The following is a 23335-nucleotide window of genomic DNA, read 5'->3' as shown; positions in this document are numbered from 1 at the left end:
GCAGCTCGACTTATTAAAATAAAGATGAATGTTTCCGACTAATGAGATCATGAATAATTTCAGCTCAGTCAACAGGTGACCAAATTTGAAAGTTTGCTGCGAGGCACCCCGCGAGACAAACGCGCACAATGCCACAACAAGGGAAGCCAAATGTAAGGCCAGTGCTCCCGTTCACCCTCTCTCGCCTCTCCGGGTGACTGAGACAGGACTACAAGACGCAGACATATGCGCTCTGCTGCGGGCCTCGGCTTTAAGGGAGCGCGCTGTGCAATGTGCACCACCTGTGCGCTTACCGGCTGTAGCTACAGTCGCTACGACAGGCTCAGCGGAGGTCATTTGCATACTTTATGATTCCAGGTAAAAGGGGACAGCGATCATGAGAGACAGGCGGGGAATGAGAGAGAGAGAGATTGCAAAAGGCTTTCTGCGTCAGTCATAAGGGCTGCCAGTTAAAACTGCTCTTAATCCATCTGTAAGCCCCAAGATGTGCTGATGGGTGAAAGCCAAGCAACTTTGAGGTAGGTTACTTCTTCTTCGTTCTGAGAGGGTGAGAGTTTGTTTTTCCTCTAACAGGACACGTGTTTTGTGATGCTGTCTTTCTGGTGTTCTTCTGTGGGTTTTTTTCTTTTTCTTTTTTTGTAGCTTGCTCTCTCTACTCCCGAGGCTAGCCCAGGCTCAGACTCTGGGAAGCCAAACACACTCCTCTCCTTTTTATTCCCCCTCCTGTCTTGCCTGCAGCGGATAAAACAGAGCGCCCAGAGAAGCGATTATCTTAGTGGGGAAAAAATAATAATAAACTCTTCTGGAGGCTGGCTACATTTAAAATGTCAATAAAGAGGGCTGAGTAGGATATAAGGGATTACAGTTTATACCTATTTGGGGGGTTTTGTTTTACATAATAACCAAATAACATGAAATACTTGCTGTTTAGTGTTTGGTGTCAGGGAACTTAAACGTCCTCATCCTTTTTTTTTTTTTTTTTTTTTTTCTTAAATGACATCAGAAACAGCAGTATGCGACATTACGTGATGGCAGAGCTTCAGTTCATCCTTTGTCATTTTTTTTTTTTTTTTTTTTTTTAATCAATAGGACAGGGGGAATGAATGAGAGAAAGAGGGGGAGAGAAAGAAAGAAAACCAAAGGGGAGAAGAGACGGTGAGAAGGGGGGGGAAGAGAGAGAAAAAAAAAAACAAAAACTCCTGGGTCACCTGTATGGAGAAAAAAAACAAAAAAAAAACAAACAAACAAAAACAAACAGAGGAGACAGCAAATAACAAAGAGCAACATAATAATAGAGAAAACAAAGCACCATCACAATAAACTAGCTAGTCATAGATATCAGTATTTACTAAGTAATAAACGATATTGTGCAGCACGCAAGATAGACAGCGCACAGTGTGCTTTGAGGCAGCAGCCAAGAAAGCTTTAGTCCGCGTCTGTGAATACCCATGTGTGCATACCTGTGTGGATCAGCATGCTTGCATTCCAAAGGTTTCTCCATGTAATGATCTGCTAGGGAGTGTGGGGGGGGGCCACAGCCCCGTCCTCATCCTAAACGTCCTCATCCTACAGGTGGACAGATCGAATATCATAGTATCGATACCACCACTGCTATTGGTATTATATTGATCAATACTTTGTTTGTATACTCCAAGTTCAGTATGTAGCCCACTGAAATCATGGCACACTGCTCTCCACTACATAAGCTGCTTTTATAAAGAAAAAGTATCGGTATTGGTATCAGCATACTGACCCTGCATTTATTCTGTATTGATGTCAGATTGATACCACAATTTGCAGGATGGCACAGCACTAGCGTAACAGCTGAGTTAAAAGGGAGTCAAAGTGAACTTTAACCCATGCTGAGCAACCTTACTCCCATGCTAATGATTTACTCAGTGCCAGGGCTGCTTCGACAGCCAGCGAGCTAAGTATAAGCAATGCCGCATAGCGTGCACCTTTGTACGTGTCTTAATGAGTCATTTAAACGCCAGCGATTACTGTTTTTTAATTCATCAGTTTAATTTATATCTAATGAATGAGTAATCAGGGCCTGAAAATGACTGACAAGTTGATCCGAGTAGATGAGAGCTTAGAAGTATTACTTCCCTCTAACTAATTACATGTAATGACCGCTTTAATATCAGTAATAGCGTTCTGACTTATAATCAGTTTGACAGCTTAAGGTTTGTGTGAATAAAGGGAGTAATTGGTGCAAAAATCAGATGCAGGTTAAACAGGTGAACAAAAAATGTTTTGTCCAGCGTGCAGATCACAAGGACGTAAAAAAGTTTTCAGAAGAAGTTGTTAAAAGAAAACTTGATGTAAACTAGCACTGCAATCCCACTGATGCCATCAGCAAAACCCCTGATTAGGCTGATCATTTCAATTTAAGCCATCTGTGTTAGAAGGATACACTCAGTGCCTACTTTGCTCTCTAGTTTACAGTTTTAGAAATGACTTGATTTATTGTGGCACAGATTAAACAAGGTGCTGTAAACATTCCTGAGAGATTTGTGTTTATGTGGACAGATGTGAATCTCGTGCTCCACCACAAATCTACCGGAGGTTTCTTTGATTGATTGATTGAATCTTTATTTTGAACATGTTGAAAAAGTATTAAAAAAAAAAAAAAAAAAAATAGAATTAAAAGAGACAAATGAACAAAGCAAACAAAAGGAAAACGAGCAACCACAACTCCAAATAACGTCCATGTTCAAAAAGGAGCAGGAAGAAGCATAAGCTTATTTAATCCCACCCCTTTTCCACTATCTAGTATCAATAGACTACAGAATTACCTCCTTGTAATTACATTATATGTTATGTGTAATTTTTTTTTTTTTTTTTTTTTTAAATATATACACATATATGTTTCTATCTATCTATACCTACGTATATACACACATACGCACATATACACATTTTCAATAACCCCATTAACACCTGAAGGATACACAACCTACAATTACATATATATATATATACATACATACATATACACATACATATATACCCATACCAACAAACCCGTGCATGCGCACACACATGAAAATATTAGACAAGAACACCCTATCAAATCTCTACCTTTTCCCTGTACCCTGTAAAAACCATATCCTTAAACCGCTTTTCGTTCTTAAATGCAGTCATAGTTTCTTCTGTCCTTACACGTCTGTATCTCAGTTGTTCTTCATGCTGATTTTTCTTATAATTAGTGTCATAAACTGCAAAAACTGGTAGGTGATCACTGATGTCATTAATTAATATTCCGCTCACAATGTTGTTTTCCATATTGTTAGTGAAAATATTGTCAAGTAAGGTGGCACAATGTGGTGTAATTCTGCTAGGCCTGGTTATTTTAGGATGTAAACTCAAACTGTACATAGTGTTTAGGAATTCGTCGGTCATTTTATGCTTTTTTGGATTCAACAGGTCAATATTAAAATCACCACAGATAAACATAACTTTTTGATTTGTTTTAGAGAATATTTCCTCTATGAAGTCATTAAATACTTGAATACTAGAGCCAGGTGTTCTATATATACAGCTAATTATTACATTTTTTTCTTTTTCCTTATAAATTTCAATTGTTATACATTCTAGTAAATTATCAATTACAGTTGTCATACTTTCTACCACCTTGTAGTTTAGGTTTTTATCCACATACACAGCTACTCCCCCTCCACTCTTGTTCCTTCTATTTACAAAATTCACTTCATATCCCTCCAGTCCAAAGTCCATTCCTTTCTCCGCATTGATCCATGGTAAAAGGAAGTTTTTCCTTCCCACTGTTGCCAAAGCGCTTGCTCATAGGGCGTTGTGTGATTAATAGGGCTCCTTTCCAATAATGTAGCGTCTTGACCTTGTGATAAAAGGCACCTTGAGGTGACTCGTCTTGTTATTTGGCGCTATATAAAAGACCAAAACACAAACATCTTCTGATGATGCAGAGCTGAGCTCTTTCTTTGAAGTGTGTGCTTTATTTATTCTCAGAAAATAGCTTGTCAAGCTAATTCTGCAACAGCATACTCATGTCAAACCATCTTCTAAAGCAAAGGCATAATGGGTAGATGTCCTTGTCAGCCTAGTAAGTAAATAGATGTGTAGTGCTTTTTCTTCTTCTCTTTATAATAGATTCTCTCTTTACAGTGTGCCGACTGTAGAGAGAAGTATTTCGTTTATTTAGTGCATCATACTGATATTATCTTATCCAGAGTGTTCCAGAAGGGCTCATTATTTACATCTGATGTTGAGTTCTTTTCCTAACATCTAACGCTGTGCTGCGTGTAAGAAGACCGACCTTGCTGCAGTTTTCAGAAGCTAATTGTACAACTGTGAGCAGTGGGGTCAAGAATCTCTTTTAATACCAAGTCCAGTAGGGCTCTCTACTTACATTGCTGAGATTTCTATGTGTGGCTCTAAAAGAAAATTAAGATCCATTTTTGGGTCGCTTGGCAGAGCTGGCACAGGGACAGGCAGGAGACTTGCCTGAGGGAGAGCACAGGGAGGGGACTACTTGCTGGTGAGGTGCAGTGTTAGAGTGATAGCAATGCAAAGAGAAATGGCAGATTCTTGCAGCTTCATCACTTCGATCCTTGTGTCCTACAGCTGGATATAGGTTAACAGGTGAAGGCCAGATGGGTCTTCATCCTTGCATCCGCACGTTATGCCGTTTTTATTGGAAATATGCGGAAATATGTACTAGTTATTACAGCAGGCAGGACTAAAAGCAACAAAACTAAGGTTTTGGCATTTGCAGCTAGTGTTAATACATCAAGCCGATTGGGAAAAGGAAAGATGTATACATTTATACATCTGGCTAAACGTAATGCAGTCTGACATAGTAGTTCTCCAGAAGCTAAAGCAGCCACCTTGAAATTATTCCAAACTCTATCAAGGTTATAATGTTTTAAACAGTTTTATAGAGGTGTTAATTCCATTTTGCAAGATGTACTTGCAAGACGCTGTTAAATTGCATTGCATTACAGAGAGAGGTAATATAAATGGGATGGCAGAAATGTTCGTCAGTGCAACACAAAACACCTGAACAGGAATACAAACGATAACCTCCAAAGCGTGCACAGAGTTTGATAATGTGCATTGATCTGACGAAGGTGTTTTGTTTTGTTAGTGTTTTGAAAGACAGTGAGATCATCAACCTTGAGCTAAAATGACCAAGACTGGAGACAAGCAGCTTGAGAGCCCAGGGTTTCTGTGACTCTCAAACTCACAATGCAACAAATGGAAGCCCTGCATTTAGCAGCGTTTTAAGGGGAGAAAAGAGGTTTTGGAGCATTCTGAGGATATGAATGGACCAAGGAGAAGTGGATTATGGAGTGGCTTTAAAAGTTTCCGTGGACATTTTAATGTTGTCTTTTACCGTGAAACTGGGTCTGAATCCATTGTAGTCGCCATGAATTCAAACTGCAGTTTTCTGTGAAGCAGGTAGAATAAAACGTTTCAGTCCTTTTATGGATGTTGAGTAAAAGTTGAGTGCACCTCAAGTGCAGAACTGTTGATAAAAGAAACCGTTTACCCAGGTTACTTTTTTGGGCGGGGGGAGACTGACGTTATGATGCTACTACATGTGATAATGCTTTCCTCAGCTATCAGTAATGTAGGTATTGCAGTATGATACCCACATTAACGAGATCACCACAATATAGCTATTCTGTCATACTCGATACAAAGCAATATCTGTCATGTCATTGCGCCTTAAAAAAACAGGAACCAGGTATTGTGTATGCATTCACTGCCAGCTGGGTCACTCTTTTAAATGTTACCCTCTTTCATCACGAGACGTTGTGACTGGCAAATCAAATTGTGTGGGAATTTATTGAGCTTGTGCATGATTTAAGAAAATCACAAGTGTATTGACAACTCCATCATAACAGCAAATAGTACAACATATTTTCTAGTGCTGTCAGCGTTAATCTCGTTAAAATGACGTTAACGCCATAGCCGCATTAACACGGCAAATCGGCGCTAACGCATTGACGAGCTAACTGCGCTAACGCATTGACGAGCTAACTGAGGCTAACGCATTGACGAGCTAACTGAGCTAACTGCGCTAACGCGTTGATGCCGTGCAGCCCCACGCTTTTTATTTTTATTTATCTTTCTTGACCTCACTGTCTCTGCCTTTACCTGCAACAATGCTTGTGATCAGTGTGTGAATAGGCAGTGCACGTAAGCTGTAAACAAATTTCCCTTTTGTGGGATGAATAAAGTTATCTCAATTTGAATGTTAGTTATTGATTTGGTATCGATACTATCAGTAGTTTGATCGTCCTCCCACCCTAATAAAAATGTGTTTTGAGGAGTTGTTTAAAACAAATCAACAAGCTCAGAGTGTGATCGCCTCTGGTTTCAAAATCAAAGCGTGGGACGGTTAGGAGATAGAGCGTCAGAGTAGGGGTGCAACGATATTCGTATCGATATTGAACCGTTCGATACAGTGCTTTCGGTTCGGTACGCATATGTATCGAACAATACAACATTTGTAATTTATTTTATCAACTTTCCTTCTGACGATGCTGTCTGTGTTGAGCGCTCAGTGAATCTGCGTTCGACTACTCCGCCTAGGCTGCACTGTCGAGCTCAGATCCACTGAGCGCTCAACACAGACAGCATCGTCAGGAGGAAGAGCGCAGGGCAAGCTAGCAAGACAGAAGTTAAGCTCTCCTTGCAAGATGGACCTCCCCCACCCTCATTCAGATCTGGCGTTTGGAATTATTTTGGTTTTCATGTGACGTATGACCCTGAAGGTAAGCGAGTCATGGACTAAAGTAAAACAGTATGTTGGATGTGCCATGCAATGCTTAATTACATTGGTGTGAACTAGTGTGTTAGCGCAGTTAGCTCGTTAACGTGTTGGCCGTCTAGCCCCATGCACGGGGCGATCGGCGGTAGCTCGTTAACGGAGATTTGCCGTGTTGTGGCGTTAAGGTCATTTCAACGAGATTAACCTGAAAGCACTAGTGGGAACACAACGAATATGACTGCACATTTACGCCGACATCATCCTAGTGCAAAGACAAAAACAACAAGCATGCTACTAACTTTAGCCGAGTCATTTAGACAGCTGTTAGCACGTGATTCTCCTTATGCTGCTGAGAATATAGCCCAGAAGAAGCGGATAGTATAGCTTTTATTTTGGAAAGAGACATTTCTCTGTAATAAACTCTCTTTTCCAAAGATGAGTGATTCCTCAATCAGATACAGGGCTCGCAATATCGCTAGCCCGACGTCCCGGAGCTAGCGATCTTTCCAGTCGGGCTACAAAAATCTCTCTGCCCTGCCCGTCGGGCTATTGTAGGAAAAATATATGTCAATGCTTTTGCATTCTTTCAGAAATGTAGCTGGGTAATTATGTCATTGGCATCGGTGAGCCACTGTCAATATGTGACATATTGAAATCGCGTTTGAATTTGCGCTTGTTTTTTTGCTTTCACTTTGCAATGACAGCACTGATCTGTGAGTGATGATAATTTGTGCACCAATTCCTCTGACATCGTCTTATTAATCGTTAGCTTACTATGCAAACATGACAAGTGAAATCTCCCGCAGCAAGCTTAAACATGTGAGAGGTTGATCGCGCAGAGAATCGCTGAGCTTATGTGAGTCCGTGTGTAAAAGCAGCAGGATTTATATTTTAGTTCTGCTGAGCCAAATAAGACAGGTCAGGGTGAAGAAGTGACAGCCAAAGAAAAGCTTACCACAAAACGGAGAAGTTATGACAAATCAGACTATAAGGCAAAAAGAAAGTGCAGCTTTATGGTTTCATGGACAAAAGAATTTCTGTGGCTGCAATATGACGAGCTAAATAACCAGGGCTGCACATAAGTGGTCCGCAGGTGTGCATTCGCTGTCAAAATAAAAAACGCGCACAAGGGTTAGTGTTAAATTTAAAAACTGTACTTTTGAGTTAAAATATATATTTATAATTTTAATAAATGACAAATTAAAAAGGCATGAACATTTTTTTGTATCGAAAAAATATCGAACCGTGACACCAAAGTATCGAACCGAACCGTGAATTTTGTGTATCGTTGCACCCCTACGTCAGAGAGGTCTCAAAAGCTGTGAATATGAACAGAGGCCTGTCCTTGTGGAGCTTTATATGTTAATAATCAGATTTTCATAAGGGGGAATCTGCACCGACTGGAGACGAGCCATGGAGCACTGAGAGATCCAGGCGGGAGAAGATTAAAATGTACTAAATCAATACTTTCCCCCACTCTCAGTGTTTTGCATCACAAAGCTGTGATTATGAAGTCAGAGTTTTTTCTTCTATATTCAAATGTGATCCAAAATTGCAGGTGTCAGTTTTAAGGATCCTTTGAACACCTTTGATAAGCTTTAATTGAGTGCTCCCCTGTTATCTTGATATAGCGCTATCTCTTTGAACACCAGTGATTGGTGTATTGGTGTCTAATGGAGTAAAGCAGCACGATTGAGGCGACGTGCTTGTCGGTGTAGCAGCTGCACTTAATACAAATAGTACCTTTTCCCCAGACTTGCCTTCTCCGCTGTATGATTTCCCGCTGTAGCAAAGTTGTATGGAGCTTGCGATCGAGATACTTGGAGGGGAAAAAAGACGGATTGGACAAAGGAGCGCAGGGACCATTATACCCTTCACAAGGCTATGGCGACCCCCTTGTAACTGATGTTGCAGTCATTTGCTGCTGTCCTCTGCTCTCATGCTCTATGACAAATATCTGTTTTCTCTTTCCATCATCCTAAGGGCTGAAATAATGCACTTTGCTGTCCCTACTCCCCAAATGCCAGGCATGCATCAGCACTTATATCCTCTCAATACGCTCCTTTCTTTTTCTTCTTTTCCTTTTTTCCCCCAGCGCTGTATTCTTTCCCTTTTCTCTCATTCCTTGATTTTTTTTCTTGGGGCTTTCTTTGGAGCTAATGATACAGCAAAAAGCTGATGCCGGCGCCTGATGGCCGTAGTCTTGTGAAGACAAAAAAATAAAAAGAGAAAGAACTCATTTCAATTATTCTTTGTGCTCCAAGTCGTAGATTAAAATGATGATCTGGAAAACACTTCACTTGTATGGTTTTGTTCTCCGGAGAACTGTGTTCGCTGTGTTTCGCAACACTGCGGCTGCAATGCAAATCACAATCAGACTCCTCTCTTGTTACTTGTTATCTCTTCTTTAGATGTGGGATCGGAAGAGACTCCTTGAGCTCGGGCTTTTCCACAACGCTCACCCACACACGCCGTCTTTCACAGACAAATCTCTCTCTCTTTGTTTCTTTTTCCTAGATACCAATGCAATTCACACACACAGATTTTTCTGACATATGGCTCAAGTCTATTCTGAGAGATGTTGTTTACCCTTCATGCCTGACGTGATTTCAGATTGGAGGTGGTGCCAAGCTGTCCTTCTCCTGCGTGCTACATATGAAGGCGAGGCTTGAAAGCTGGGCGAGACAAATCGACAGACCAATTACGAAAGCATTTGTTGCACTCAAGTGCCCATGCGTGCTCTAGGCCTCCGTGTCATGACCGAGGTCATCGGGCGCTTGTAGAGGTCCGAAACGATCTCCTTAAAAATACACATGAACCGTGAAATATTGAGCAGCGCACTACAAGAAAAACTGCTTGCGTGTCTGATTGTAATCCATTTATCTCTGAACAATATGGATAGTTTGCCAGCAGCAGTAACGGCGTGATTCACTTAAATTGCCCTCTATAATAATATAACTTGGCATTGGTGGAAAAACTGAATTTAAGTGAGGAGATTCTGTGCTTCCTCTCACCAATATTCTCTAACTGATTATCGAATGGCCTTGAGCGCTCCCATTCTTTTGCCCATTAGAGCACTTATTTGGGCGTTTGGAAGGCCGCATCCATTTTCTCATTACGGTAAATAAAACATCCATGAAGTAGCATTAAATAATGTAGACGCATGTGGAGGAGATGGAACCTGTGCAGGAGGAGGAACTGGAGCGTTAACAGGTGGCACATTTGTCAGGACTACCCGTGGGCTAAAAGGCTCATCCGAATCCCTGCCTTCCTCACCTAGGGCAGGTGCCTGGGTCTTAAATGTCTTCACAGAACATGAGATGAAGTGCTCGGAAACATGTTTTGAGCACAGATGGGTAACATAACATGGGTGTTAAATATTAATACATTTCTCTGACTCAACACGTACAGATATGTGTGTGTGCCTGTCGCTTAACTGGCAAATACGTGTTTGGAAAATGTCATTTCAGGCACAAGGATAGGAAATTTGCTTAGTTTTTGTATTTGGTGGTTTGGACTGCAAGAATACAAAACTAAACTAGGAGGTACTTGAAACTAAACAAGCGGGCAGAACAGGCTGCTGGTGAATGAGAGATATCGCGACAAGGAAGAAGTGAAAACAAGGGGCTTAAATACTCACAAGATCATCAAGACACAGCTGGGAAAGACGAGGCGCAGCTGAACAGAATCAACTAAGAAGCAAGAGGGAAGCAAAACTGGACACAAACACACTCAGAGCGTGAGACTACCAAAATAAAACAGAAAACACACATTGAATTTGACAAAGTAAGGTCAAAGTAAGCATGAAAAGGCAAAACTTGACTTAAATATTATATAACAGAAACACAGACTGGGCATGGGGGAACAGAGAGCCAGAAACATTTGAGAATAACAAAGAAAAATATGAATACAAAATGATTAAAACCTAAACAAAGCAAAGGTAATATTTACACTGAAAACTACAACAAGGTCAAATGGGAAACATTAAACAGAAAAATGAGTCAGAAAATGCAGGACAGCCGGGAGTCAACTGCTTAAGATTAAAACTGACACTGAAACGTTTAAAAGTTACATTTTCAAACAGTAAAAACGAAACCGAAATAACAAAGTCCACTCTGGCAACTAAACTGAAAGTAAACTGAAAACAAAAGAAATTCAAAATTAAATAATAAAAAAAGAAAACTACGTTGAAAATCCAAAACTATAGCTTTCGGGCATCAGGATACGTCTGTCTGCTGTCTTCTTTTTTTTTGGATCACCCGTCACTACTTATTCTAGAGCAGGGGTGTCAAACATAAGGTCCACGGGCCAGAATCGCCCTGCCAATCAGCCCAAAGGACACCTTTGGAAAATGTGAAGAATGACATAAATTTTAGACATTTAGCTGCATTTTCACAAGTCCTATGCAGTTAAAGCAGTATTTCATTGCCATGTACAAAACAACAACAACAAAAAAATCTGAGATGCTGAAATTGCTCTTCTGTCCTTATATTAAAATATCTCAGGTGTTAGTTAACGTTTAGTTAACGTTCAGTCGTTCGGGCTTCTTAACATCAAAGCGGACGTCACAGGGTCCACAGTGCAAAATGACTTTGACGTCCCAGTCCTAGAGTGTTGGTCGGGTTTTACTCACACGTAACAGATTTGTACTCGAACTGTGCTCAAAGTCAAGGTCACATTTGTGGATTTACAGGCGATTTATAGGCAGTTACCTTGGATGGATTGCGGTCCTGATAAGATGTTGGATCGCTGCCATTCTGGTTTCTTGGTTCTTTTGTTGTGTTTTTAAGTATCTTACCCACATATTTTCCCCATGTTTTCGACATCTGGTCATCTTCATCACTGCTTGTCTTATCTTGATTTCCCATTTCTTAAACTGTGTGCCCAGAGTTCATTCAGTTTCACCTGTAAAGTTCTGTTTTTTTACTATCCTACCTTTCCACTCGTGGCCTGTCAGTCCACCTGTTTGCTTATCGCCTGTGTTCATCGCTCATGCAAACAGTCACACCAGCGTGATGGAGCAAGTTTGTCATCAACACCTGCAGAAAGTTTTGCATATGGGCCCTTACCTTTTGTAACTATGATACTGTAGGTGTATAAGTATTAAATATGTTTGCATTTAAGAAAAATGCAGAATAAATAAATTATTAATATATTATGGAAAAATGTTACATGTTTATTTCATGTATTGTTTGTAAATGTTTACAGATGATGTATGACTTCATCAGTAAAGTTGTCACATTTTGCAGTGTGCTCTCTAACAGAAAATCATGTATGTGTGAGTCCTCCACTGTTTTCTTTTAATATATTATAAATGTTTATGTTAAATGTGTGCGTGCCCAGCTGCTGCGGTTATATGTGTAGTCAAATTGACCATTCTTACATTAATTGCTCGCATAAAAACTGTAAATTGATGTAGAAACGCAGGCTAATGCCCGTACGTAGGAATCCGTAGGCATATGTTACACCTGAGCATGTGCCTTTTCTTTGAACGCATGAAACTAAGCGGACTGATTCGGATGCCACGACGAGCAGATAAATTAACTGTAGTCAGTGGGAGGACTGTCAGCTGTGGAGTTTTTAATAAAGGTCATACATGATGTAGCAGTGTAAAAATGACACAGCAGACCTATTTGTTTATTATCTGTGTAATCAGGGGTGAGTAGATAGTAAAATATGTAATAAATATTTTATGGCAGTCTTTGGTCCACATGAAAAGTGATGCAGTTGCCCATGTATTTTTCCCCCCTGACTTTTATTGTTCTCTGGTCACTAAAGAGACTGATTAATAGACAGGGAATTTGCACAAGTGTAGTCAATGAGGCAAAGACTAGAGTCTACGTTCCTCCTTTAAAGGCAAAACAACAGCAAAAAAAGAGATTTTGCTTTGATATACTTGTTTAATAAGCAGTATATATAAAACACCCTCACGGTCCTTAATAAAGACTCTTTGACTGCTAGACCCGAACTGCGTAACCTCCACGAGCTGAGCCCCCATCCTGAGATGTGCTGAGTGTAGGTGATAATAATTCTTAGAACAGGTGCTGCACCATAAGCCCCAAGGCCTGGGGAAGTGAATGATTAGTGGCACTCCCCCAAGATGCATTGCTCTTCTGTATTAAAACCAAACTCTGCCTTTTATTCCCTCCAGGGTTTATTAAGTGGGCCAGTTGCCATAGCGACACTTTGGCAGGATATTGCCAGGATAAGCCGTAATGGGTCTCCTGACGCAGTTCACTCTGCTCCTGTGGAAGAACTTCACTCTACGGAAGAGACAAAAGGTACACTTCTGTGCACTAACACCACCACCACCACCGCTTTGCAAATCAACCTATATCTGCTAAAATTGGTCAGCAATGGAGAGAAAATGAGGATGTGGTCCCAGGGTTGTGTTATCAAGGGCGACTAAGTTATTCATGGGAGGGAAAGGTAATAGGAGGGATTTACTAGGAAAATTGTCTACTATAGAAGTAAGCCCCTTTAACTCTCCCCTTAGAGAACAAGAACAATCTTACCTTAATGCCGACCAATTCAAAGTGTCACCTTCAATTTTTGGTGATCCATCTCCTGTGCATGTTATGTCACATTGGCTGGATTTTACTTCTAACAAAGCCAGTCTTTGGCCCAGTGGAAATGAATAGGGAGTGACAAATGTTAAACACTTTGTTTGAAGGGCAAATTTTCTTTCTGTTCTCCAACGAACGACCTGACCACTGTTACCCATAAAGAGTAGTGTCATTACAGTTTACGAAAACATGACCACACAATTAAAGGTTATTCATTTTCACTTTTCAAGCAATACGCCAAATTTTCTTTCTCATATCTCTGCTGCCCTCGGATTTAAGTACAGAAGGGAACTACTATCACTGACTACAGTTCAGCTGACATTTTTGCTGTTTTCATTCCTTCACTGACAGACACGTCCACCGCTTCACCTTAAGCTGTTAGGTTTTTTAGGTGTTGTGCATTCATGAGCATTTTCAGCACTTTAAGTGCTCATAAAGGGACTCAACTTAACATCAGATGTTTTCAGCAATTACACCTCGTCTGATTTCACCTGCTTTTAAGATAAGATAAGATAAGATAAGATAACTCTTTATTGTCATTGCACAGTCATACATAGTACAGTAGTACAATGAAATTGGAAAAACTGTCCTATGTCGGCACTACATATAACACAACACGACACGATATGACACATCACAACGTAACAAACAACACAACACAGTATATTAACTTAGTATAAAAAAGAAGAATAAGTGTATGTGTATTGCACACTGTTATTATTGCACATTAATTATTATTGCACCTTGTTATAAATATAAATATTATTGTTATCGTTTTAAACATTGTTACCTCCCCCTAAAAAGTCCAGGGAGGTATCCAGTCAGGTCAGCTATTTACATTGATCAGGGCTATTGCCCTGTTGTAAAAGCTGTCCTTGAGTCTATTTGTTCGGGACCTCAGCAGCCTGAACCTCCTGCCAGACGGCAGCAGCTTAAACACCCGGTGTCCTGGGTGTGTGCAGTCCCGTAGATACTTTTGCTTCTTATGTTAAGTCAGCACTTCAAGCTTGTTATCAAGTTATGATAACAACAAGTGTGGCCAGCTGTAATGTCACTATAGAGACACTATAGAGACCAATTCCAATTTCCAATTATTTTCCAAGTGTGTCATGCCAATAAGAATTTGCCACTATAACAAAGCAAAATCTACTTTTCTTAAATGCTAAATATTCTTTTCAAATTAAAAAAAGTTATGAAACTTAAACTTTAACTGTTACAGGACTTAAACTGTAAAGTTACAGGATCTTCTCTCATTGAAACAACTCAGTCAATCAATCAAATCTTTATTTCAAACATTTATGTAACAAGTGCTCATACACATTAAAAAAACCCCCACATAAATGCCAAGTCGAAGACGAACAACAAAATATTGACCATTTCCTGTTTGAAAGGGACGAGGAGGACGCAAATGCTGTTTCCTACCCCTATCTGGCTCATCTTATATATCTGTTTTGTTTTGGCACTTACCACACAAGACACTTTATCCATTTCAAGAGTTAGCAGCTGAATTTTTCTTGAAAATTGTGCACACTTCTCTTGAAGCATTTCTAATTTAAGTAAAAATAATAAAGCTTTAGATTTATAAGAAACAATATCAGAATTCTTTTCATATGAATGCGAGCCTAGTAAATGTATTTCATTCAGAAAACTTTTTCAAACAATTGTCCCTTGCTCGCGTACGTGGGCGGACATAATTGCCTGCCGTATCACCCGCACTGACCAGCAGTTCACATGCTGCGGGAAGATAACAGTTGCAGCGGCATTCCAAGGGCCTCGACCGGTTGTCAAGGAATCTTGTAAGCCTTGTTAGAGGCAGATATTGCTGCTGTAGAAAGCTGCAATGTGTTTGATTTATACCCTCGCAGTCGCATCCGCCCACTTGTTTTGTTGGGGGTTCGAGCGCAGCAGTGTGCCTGTTACCTGAGCAGAACAAACGACATCTTCAGACATTTCATCAAAGTTCGTACTTTCTTGGAATAACTCAAGGCAAAGTCATTTGCAATTTTACAACTTTATTTCTGGGAAACGTTCCTCCCTTGTTAATTTTACAAACCAGCAGAAAGAACAGTGTGGGCTCTTTTTGTAACAGGGAGAAATATGCAACTACTTTTCCTCAATAATATGTAAGAGGACAGCAGCGGTTTTGTGCATGGGATGTAGGATATTTGGCCAATGTCAACATGAAATATTGTTATTAGACAAAACCAGTGGGAGTTAGCAAGGACAATGGTGCTTCTGGAGGGCTTGTGGAGGTTAATGACCAATTATATGAATGCCTCACCAAGCATTTTAAGATTTTATAACAGGCATGAAACTGATTTTATGGTCCAGCATTCCACATAATTTCATAGGAGAAGATTATCTATTCACAAAGACTCTAGTGTCCGATGGCAAATGCCTGGGGAGCCAGACATTGAGAAAGTCCCCCATGATCTGTGTTCCCTCTCCCGGCCTTTTCTTTGGCATACATTATGATAATTCACCCTCTCAGCAGAGCTACATCCTCACTGGCACATAGACTAGAAGGAATTAAAGGTCTACATTTTAAATTCTATCTAGTTTCTTTGAAATATATGCAACGTGATTTTCTGCAGTTTTATTCATTGACAAATTCTACAACTGAAGATTCACTATATCCCTAAATGCCAAGTGAACTAAATGAAATGTGCTCAGACTCACTTATAAGGTCTCCATGGTGCCACGGCAAAGCAAGCAATATATATTATTGCATTTTCTTCACCTCTGCCTGCTCTGCGCTTTAATCATGAAGATAATAACGGATGTCTTCACTTATTATCTGGATGTGCTGTCAAATACAAAGTCCGAACATTTTGCAGAAGCGCTAATAGGGGGGAGTTTGCTGACTGAGGCTCTCCAGCCGTTTGCTCTAAGCTGGTTACTTTAACAGAAACGCTGGGAGTGCATGAAGATTGGGAGTTGGTGAGTGATGAATGTAACAAGGGCCATGCAAACCCCAGCTGGCAGGAAGTTGGCACTTACAAGTCAAGGAAGAATGAGCTGAAGTTTTAACAGTTCGATTTTTATATATGCTGTGTAATTATTTGTGGAGAAGCATATAACTCTGCTGAAACCACTTCATAGCAGGCTTTGTGTTAGAGCGTGTGTTACCCTCACTTGACACGTAAAGAAACGTTCACATTGACAGCACTGTAAGAGTTACCGTGTAGGTGAGTTTGGTAAAGGTGTAAGCTTGAACCTGTAATAACTATAATAAAAAAAGACTAGGTACTGATCAGACACGATATTAAAACCACTGAGAAGTGAAATGAATGACACTCATTATTTTGTTCCAGTGGCACCTGTGAAAGGGTGGGCTGCATTAGGTAGCAAGTGAGTAGGCTTGTTCTTGAAGTTTATGCGTTAGAAGCAGAAACAGGTGGTTGAATCATCTGTAAAACACTAAAACAGCTTCTTGGCTCTCTGGTTAGTGCGTACAAAAAGAGGTGCAATGAACAACCAGCAAACCCATGAGGGTTTATTGATGCATGTAGGGAGCAAAGGCTGTGCTGTGCAGCTACTATAGCACAAACCTTAAAGCTGGCTATGATGGAGCCATGTCAGAAAACACAGACACATATGCATGTCCCTGTGCACTTCTGATAGTAGCTACAATGGAGAGCAATGGAAGCAGGTATGTTTTTTAAGCAGGGAGGGGTTGGCGAGTGGCTGCTAGCAGAGGCAATGCAGTTCAGTGCAGTCAGTTTTCTGCTGAAAAACATTAGGCCATGATGGTTTTAATGTTGTGGCCGACTGGTGTATGTATTATACTAAGTTAAAATGAAAAGCTGTCGTGTCACATGGGGCACTTTCCTGCTAGCAGGCATAAAGTGGTTGTATTAAAGTAAGAAAGTGGTTGACATTCTTCATCCAGGAGAGGATTGAGTGGGCAAGGCGATGATAAGGAGTGAGTGATAGCTTCAGCTTGGGGAGTCACAAGCAGAGACTCCTCTCTCAATCTTATGCTTAGTATCTACATTGTAAATATACTGGGAGATGAAAAGTCTCACCTATTCAGGGCATGAAGTTATTTTCTGTCAATCTTTAATGGTTCTTGACTCAGAAATCAGCATTATTGGCTTTGCAGAAAATATATGTATATATAGCAATAGACATGTACGTCTTTGAATAATAATTTCAAATTGTAAACAACTCGGTAGCTTTGAAGTTTTAATTAATATAACCAGTGTTTTTTCTGCAGAACACCGCCAACACCTGCTGCTAGTCACTGGCATTAGAGTGTTTTTATGGTTGAGTTAGACAGCTGGTGCCCTTAGTCTACAGCTCAAACTCCAATTAGCTAAGCTTGACATATAGATTGGAAATAGAGAAACAATTAAATTCAATTTTCAATTCAATTTTATTTATATAGCACCAAATCACAACAAAAGTCACCTCAAGGTGCTTCATAGATACAGAGAAAAACCCAACATTCATATGACCCCCTATGAGCAAGCACTTTGGCGACAGTGGGAAGGAAAAACTCCCTTTTAACAGGAAGAAACCTCCGGCAGAACCAGGCTCAGGGAGGGGCGTGGCCATCTGCTGCGACCGGTTGGGGTGAGAGAAGGAAGACAGGATAAAAGACATGCTGTGGAAGAGAGACAGAGGTTTATATCAGATATGATTCAATGCAGAGAGGTCTATTAACACATAGTGAGTGAGAAAGGTGACTGGAAAGGAAAAACTCAATGCATCATGGGAATCCCCGGCAGCCTACGTCTATTGCAGCATAACTAAGGGAGGATTCAGGGTCACCTGGTCCAGCCCTAACTATATGCTTTAGCAAAAAGGAAAGTTTTAAGCCTAATCTTAAAAGTAGAGATAGTGTCTGTCTCCCGAATCCAAACTGGAAGCTGGTTCCACAGAAGAGGGCCCTGAAAACTGAAGGCTCTGCCTCCCATTCTACTTTTAAATACTCTAGGAACAACAAGTAGGCCCGCAGAGCGAGAGCGAAGTGCTCTAATAGGGTGATATGGTACTACAAGGTCATTAAGATAAGATGGAGCCTGATTATTTAAGACCTTGTATGTGAGGAGCAGGATTTTGAATTCAATTCTGGATTTAACAGGAAGCCAATGAAGGGAAGCCAAAAGAGGAGAAATATGCTCTCTCTTTCTAGTCCCTGTCAGTACTCTTGCTGCAGCATTTGGATTAGCTGAAGGCTTTTCAGTGAGTTTTTAGGACATCCTGATAATAATGAATTACAGTAGTCCAGCCTGGAAGTAATAAATGCATGAACTAGTTTTTCAGCGTCACTCTGAGACAGGAAATTTCGAACTTTAGAGATGTTGCGCAAATGGAAGAAAGCAGTCTTACATATTTGTTTAATATGTGCGTTGAAGGACATGTCCTGGTCAAAAATGACTCCAAGGTTCCTCACAGTGTTACTGGAGGCCAAGGTAATGCCATCCAGAGTAAGAATCTGCTTAGATACCATATTTCTAAGCTTTTCAGGGCCGAGTACAATAACCTCAGTTTTATCTGAATTAAGAAGCAGAAAGTTAGCGGCCATCCTCGTCTTTATGTCTTTAAGACATTCCTGCAGTTTAACTAATTGGTGTGTGTTATCTGGCTTCATGGACAGATAGAGATGGGTGTCATCTGCATAGCAGTGAAAATGTATGCTATGGCAATACATGTCTATGTTTAAACTGTGACAAAACTATCAATAAAAATTACAGTGTCAAAAAAAAGAAAATGTATGCTATGTCTTCTAATGATACTGCCTAAGGGAAGCATGTATAATGTAAACAGAATTGGTCCTAGCACTGAACCCTGTGGAACTCCATAATTAACCTCAGTTTGTGAAGAGGACTCTCCATTTACATGCACAAATTGGAGTCTATTAGATAGATATGATACAAACCACTGCAGTGCAGTACCTGTAATACCTACAGCGTGTTCTAATCGCTCTAATAGGATATTATGGTCGACAGTATCGAATGCTGCACTGAGGTCTAGCAGGACAAGCACAGAGATGAGTCCACTGTCAGAGGCCATAAGAAGATCATTTGTAACCTTCACTAAAGCTGTTTCTGTGCTGTGATGAGCTCTGAAACCTGACTGAAACTCTTCAAATAAACCATTCCTCTGCAGATGATCAGTTAGCTGTTTGACAACTACTCTTTCAAGGATTTTTGATATGAAAGGAAGGTTGGAGATTGGCCTATAATTAGCTAAGACTGCTGGGTCTAGAGATGGCTTTTTGAGTAAAGGTTTAACTACAGCCAGCTTGAAGGCCTGTGGTACATAGCCGATTATTAGAGATAGGTTGATCATATTCAAGATCGAAGAATTAATTAATGGCAGGACTTCTTTGAGCAGTTTTGCAGGAATGGGGTCTAAAAGACACGTCGATGGTTTGGAGGAAGTAATTATTGAAGTTAACTCAGAAAGATCAATTAGAGAAAAAGAGTCTAACTTAACATCAATGGTACTAAGAGTAGCTGTAGATAATATTACATCTGTGGGATGATTACTGGTAATTTTTTCTCTAATGATAAAAATTTTATTTGTGAAGAAGTTCATGAAGTCATTACTAGTTAACGTTAAAGGGATGGTTGGCTCAAAAGAGCTCTGACTTTTTGTCAGCCTGGCTACAGTGCTGAAGAGAAACCTGGGGTTGTTCTTATTTTCTTCAATCAGTGATGAATAGTAAGATGTTCTGGCTTTGCGGAGGGCTTTCTTATAAAGCAGCAAACTATTTCTCCAGGCTAAATGATGATCTTCTAAACTTGTGACACGCCATTTCCTCTCCAGCTTACGAGTCATCTGCTTTAGGCTACGTGTTTTAGAATTATACCACGGAGTCAGGTACTTCTGATTAGAGACCTTAGTTTTCACAGGAGCTACAGTATCCAGAGTCGTACGTAGTGAGGAGGTGAAATTATTAACAAGATAATCGACCTCTGTTGGGGTAGCGTTCAGATAGCTGCTCTGCTCTGTGTTGGTACAGGGCATTGAAGATGATAACAGTGGGTGGATTATATTCTTAAACTTAGTTACAGCGCTTTCAGAAAGACATCTGTGATAAAGTCTACTCTCCACCGCTGTGTAATCAATTATTGTAAATGTAAATGTTATCAGGAAATGATCAGACAGGAGAGGGTTTTCAGGAAACACTGTTAAATGTTCAGTTTCTATGCCATATGTTAAAACAAGATCTAGAGTGTGATTAAAGTGGTGGGTGGGTTCTTTTACAGTTTGAGAGAAGCGAATTGAGTCTAATAACAGATTAAATGCCATGTTGAGGCTGTCATTTTTAGCATCTACATGGATGTTAAAATCACCCACAATAATTATTTTATCTGAGCTGAGCACTAAATCAGATAAAAAGTCTGAGAAATCAGAGAGAAACTCTGTGTAAAGCCCAGGTGGACGATAGATGATAACAAGTAAGGCTGGTTTCTGAGTTTCACAGCTGGGGTGGACGAGGCTAAGCATCAGGCTTTCAAATGAATTAAAAGTATGTCTTGGTCTTTCCTTAATTAATAGGCTGGTGTGAAAAATTGCTGCCACAAACGCCCCCCTCGGCCTGTGCTTTGAGATTTCTGGTAGTTAGAACGACTCGGGGGTGTTGATTCATTTAAACTAACATAATCATCCTGCTGCAACCAGGTTTATGTAATGCAGAGTAAATTGATTTGTTGATCAATTATTAAGTCATGTACTAACAGAGACTTGGAGGAGAGAGACCTAATATTTAACAGCTACCTTGATTCTGTCCAGAGGTAATAAAATAAGCTGGTATCTCATTAATTTAATCCATACCAAACCAGGGGTAAAAAAAAGTTTGTATTTTAAGCTTTATTGTCTTGCTAAGCTAAGCTAACCTGCTATAGGTAAGCTAATATACTTGCTAAGCTAAGCTAACCTGCTATAGGTAAGTTAATATACTTGCTAAGCTAAGCTAACCTGCTATAGGTAAGCTAATATACTTGCTAAGCTAAGCTAACCTGCTATAGGTAAGCTAATATACTTGCTAAGCTAAGCTAACCTGCTATAGTTAAGTTAATATACTTGCTAAGCTAAGCTAACCTGCTATAGGTAAGCTAATATACTTGCTAAGCAAGCAAAGAAATCAGTAGATTTAGACACGCTATCATTCACAGCAAATTAATCAAATGAAAATACCTTTTCCTTTGTGTAGGTGCGACTGGTCATTGAAATACTGTGGCCTCTGTTTCTCTTCTTCATACTGGTGGGGGTGCGGACCACTACGCAACCAATTTACAAAGGCCAATGTAAGTACAAGCCTAGTTGCAATAATACATTTTGTTTTGTGAATCCATTAACAACTTTTAACTCGTCAACTTTTTGCAGATTTTGGACAAGAAAAAAGAAATGTCATGAACACGGTTAGATTAATAAGTATTCATCTCTATTCCTTTCAAAGGTCACTACCCTAATAAAGCCATGCCATCAGCTGGTGTGATTCCCTGGATTCAGGGTATGGTGTGCAACCTTGAAAATCCCTGTTTGCCTTATCCAACTCCAGGAGAGACACCAGGCCAAGTCAATAACTTCGACAACTCCATGTATGTACTGGGATGTTCTTTTTCTGTCTTTTAGGAATTTATAAACGAGGCATGATTACGAAGTTTTGGGAATGGGCCACTAAAAATCTAAAGCTCAGCTGATTTGGCTGATATTCTGTTCAAGATCATCTTCTCGTGCACCTCTGGACAGTTTTCTGCACAGCAACTATTTTTAGATAATTCAATCACTCCGTAAATGTCCCACATTTTGAATTTGCACACGTTAGCATACTAGCATATGTCGCAGTTTTACCGTCTCATCCTGGGGGACAATTTCACAAGACACTACCACGTAGATGTCAAAAAATGATGTGCATTCTTCATGTCTCTTAGCGTGATGCACTGCGCTTAGATTAGAAACTGTTGATATTGATATTTTTAAGAACATTTAGAGTAAATGTTTGTTTTTTCTCTTTTCAATTCACCAGAATTTCTGGGATGTTGATAGAGCTGCAGACTTCCCTAGTGGACAAATCTATTCTCAGCAGGGCCCAGCTGCTAGCAAATGGTGTTGACCAGTGGGCTTCAATTTTGTCACAGCCTAACTCCGCTAATGGTAAGTTCAGTGGTACCGCTAATGGTCATTTGATTATTGAAATCTTGATGAGCTATATCAAAAACCTATTTTGAAGCCATTATCAGGAAATACTGCAGAAACTGGTGACGAGCGACAAGGTCAAGGGGTGCATTTTTCTTTTTAGGCATCAGAGTTTTGCTGGTACTGACTAATGCTTCAAAATATAATTGATATAATAAATAATCAGCATCAGCAACAATCACTCTGCTTTGCCTTTGTTAAGTACTCTCCATCAAGAAAAGTATCCCCTTCATGAGGATGACAAGTTGGAGGATTTGTTATTCCCCTTTATCCCTCAAAAACAATGGCGTGTGATTATTTATGATGCAATTTGCCATCCAGACTGACAGATCGTTTGTCTTGATAAGTTGCTGCTTTGCATTAGGCTCATTTAGCCTGATGATATTCAGATTTTCATACAGCACCTAATTTGCAAAAAGGCAAAGCGGGGGTGGGCGGGTGAGGGGGGAGCGAGGTTTCTGCTGTTCAACAAACGGCTCGTGGGCCATTTGCATTTAGGGGTCGCTGGCTTGTAATATACAAGATTAAATCCATCAGAGATCTAAGCCGGGGTGTAATTAATGGGACTCGCTGTCTGAGGCGGGAGCACAAAAGGTCACTAACAAGAATGGGGAATGGAGTACTATCAAAACACTACGCTAGCAAAGGTGATTGTGTTGTCCTCCTCTTTGTTTCTTTCTTTTTTTAAGCCACGGGTTGATTAAAAACACTCCGGTGGTCTCCTCAATCAGAAAGCCAACGGTGTTCGGGAAGAGCGCGGAGCATGTTCTGCTTCCTCGTAATCTAACCCTGTCAGTCCCTCCTGATGCCCCTGTAGTGATGGGGGAGCATAATAATATGTGCTCAGCGGGAG

At 40.2% G+C, this 23335-nt stretch overlaps 1 protein-coding gene across 1 annotated transcript in view; it reads left to right on the top strand.

Annotated features, from left to right (window-relative positions):
- Positions 1 to 381: 381 nt before the first annotated feature.
- The window catches only part of LOC146675130 (phospholipid-transporting ATPase ABCA1), a 202693-nt gene continuing 179739 nt past the window's right edge, over positions 382 to 23335 (top strand). Inside the window, exons 1-5 of the mRNA XM_085400190.1 lie at positions 382 to 518; positions 12912 to 13041; positions 21497 to 21590; positions 21743 to 21884; positions 22313 to 22440. Of these exons, the coding sequence (XP_085256316.1) occupies positions 12976 to 13041; positions 21497 to 21590; positions 21743 to 21884; positions 22313 to 22440 (430 nt within the window). The 5' untranslated portion in view covers positions 382 to 518; positions 12912 to 12975. The remainder of the gene's footprint in view (positions 519 to 12911; positions 13042 to 21496; positions 21591 to 21742; positions 21885 to 22312; positions 22441 to 23335) is intronic.

This window comes from Rhamphochromis longiceps, linkage group LG3, assembly GCF_057381845.1.
Source record: "Rhamphochromis longiceps isolate RC_006_pf linkage group LG3, R_longiceps_female_GT1.1, whole genome shotgun sequence".
Taxonomy (NCBI): domain Eukaryota; kingdom Metazoa; phylum Chordata; class Actinopteri; order Cichliformes; family Cichlidae; genus Rhamphochromis; species Rhamphochromis longiceps.
This window is presented reverse-complemented; position numbering and strand designations above follow the sequence as displayed.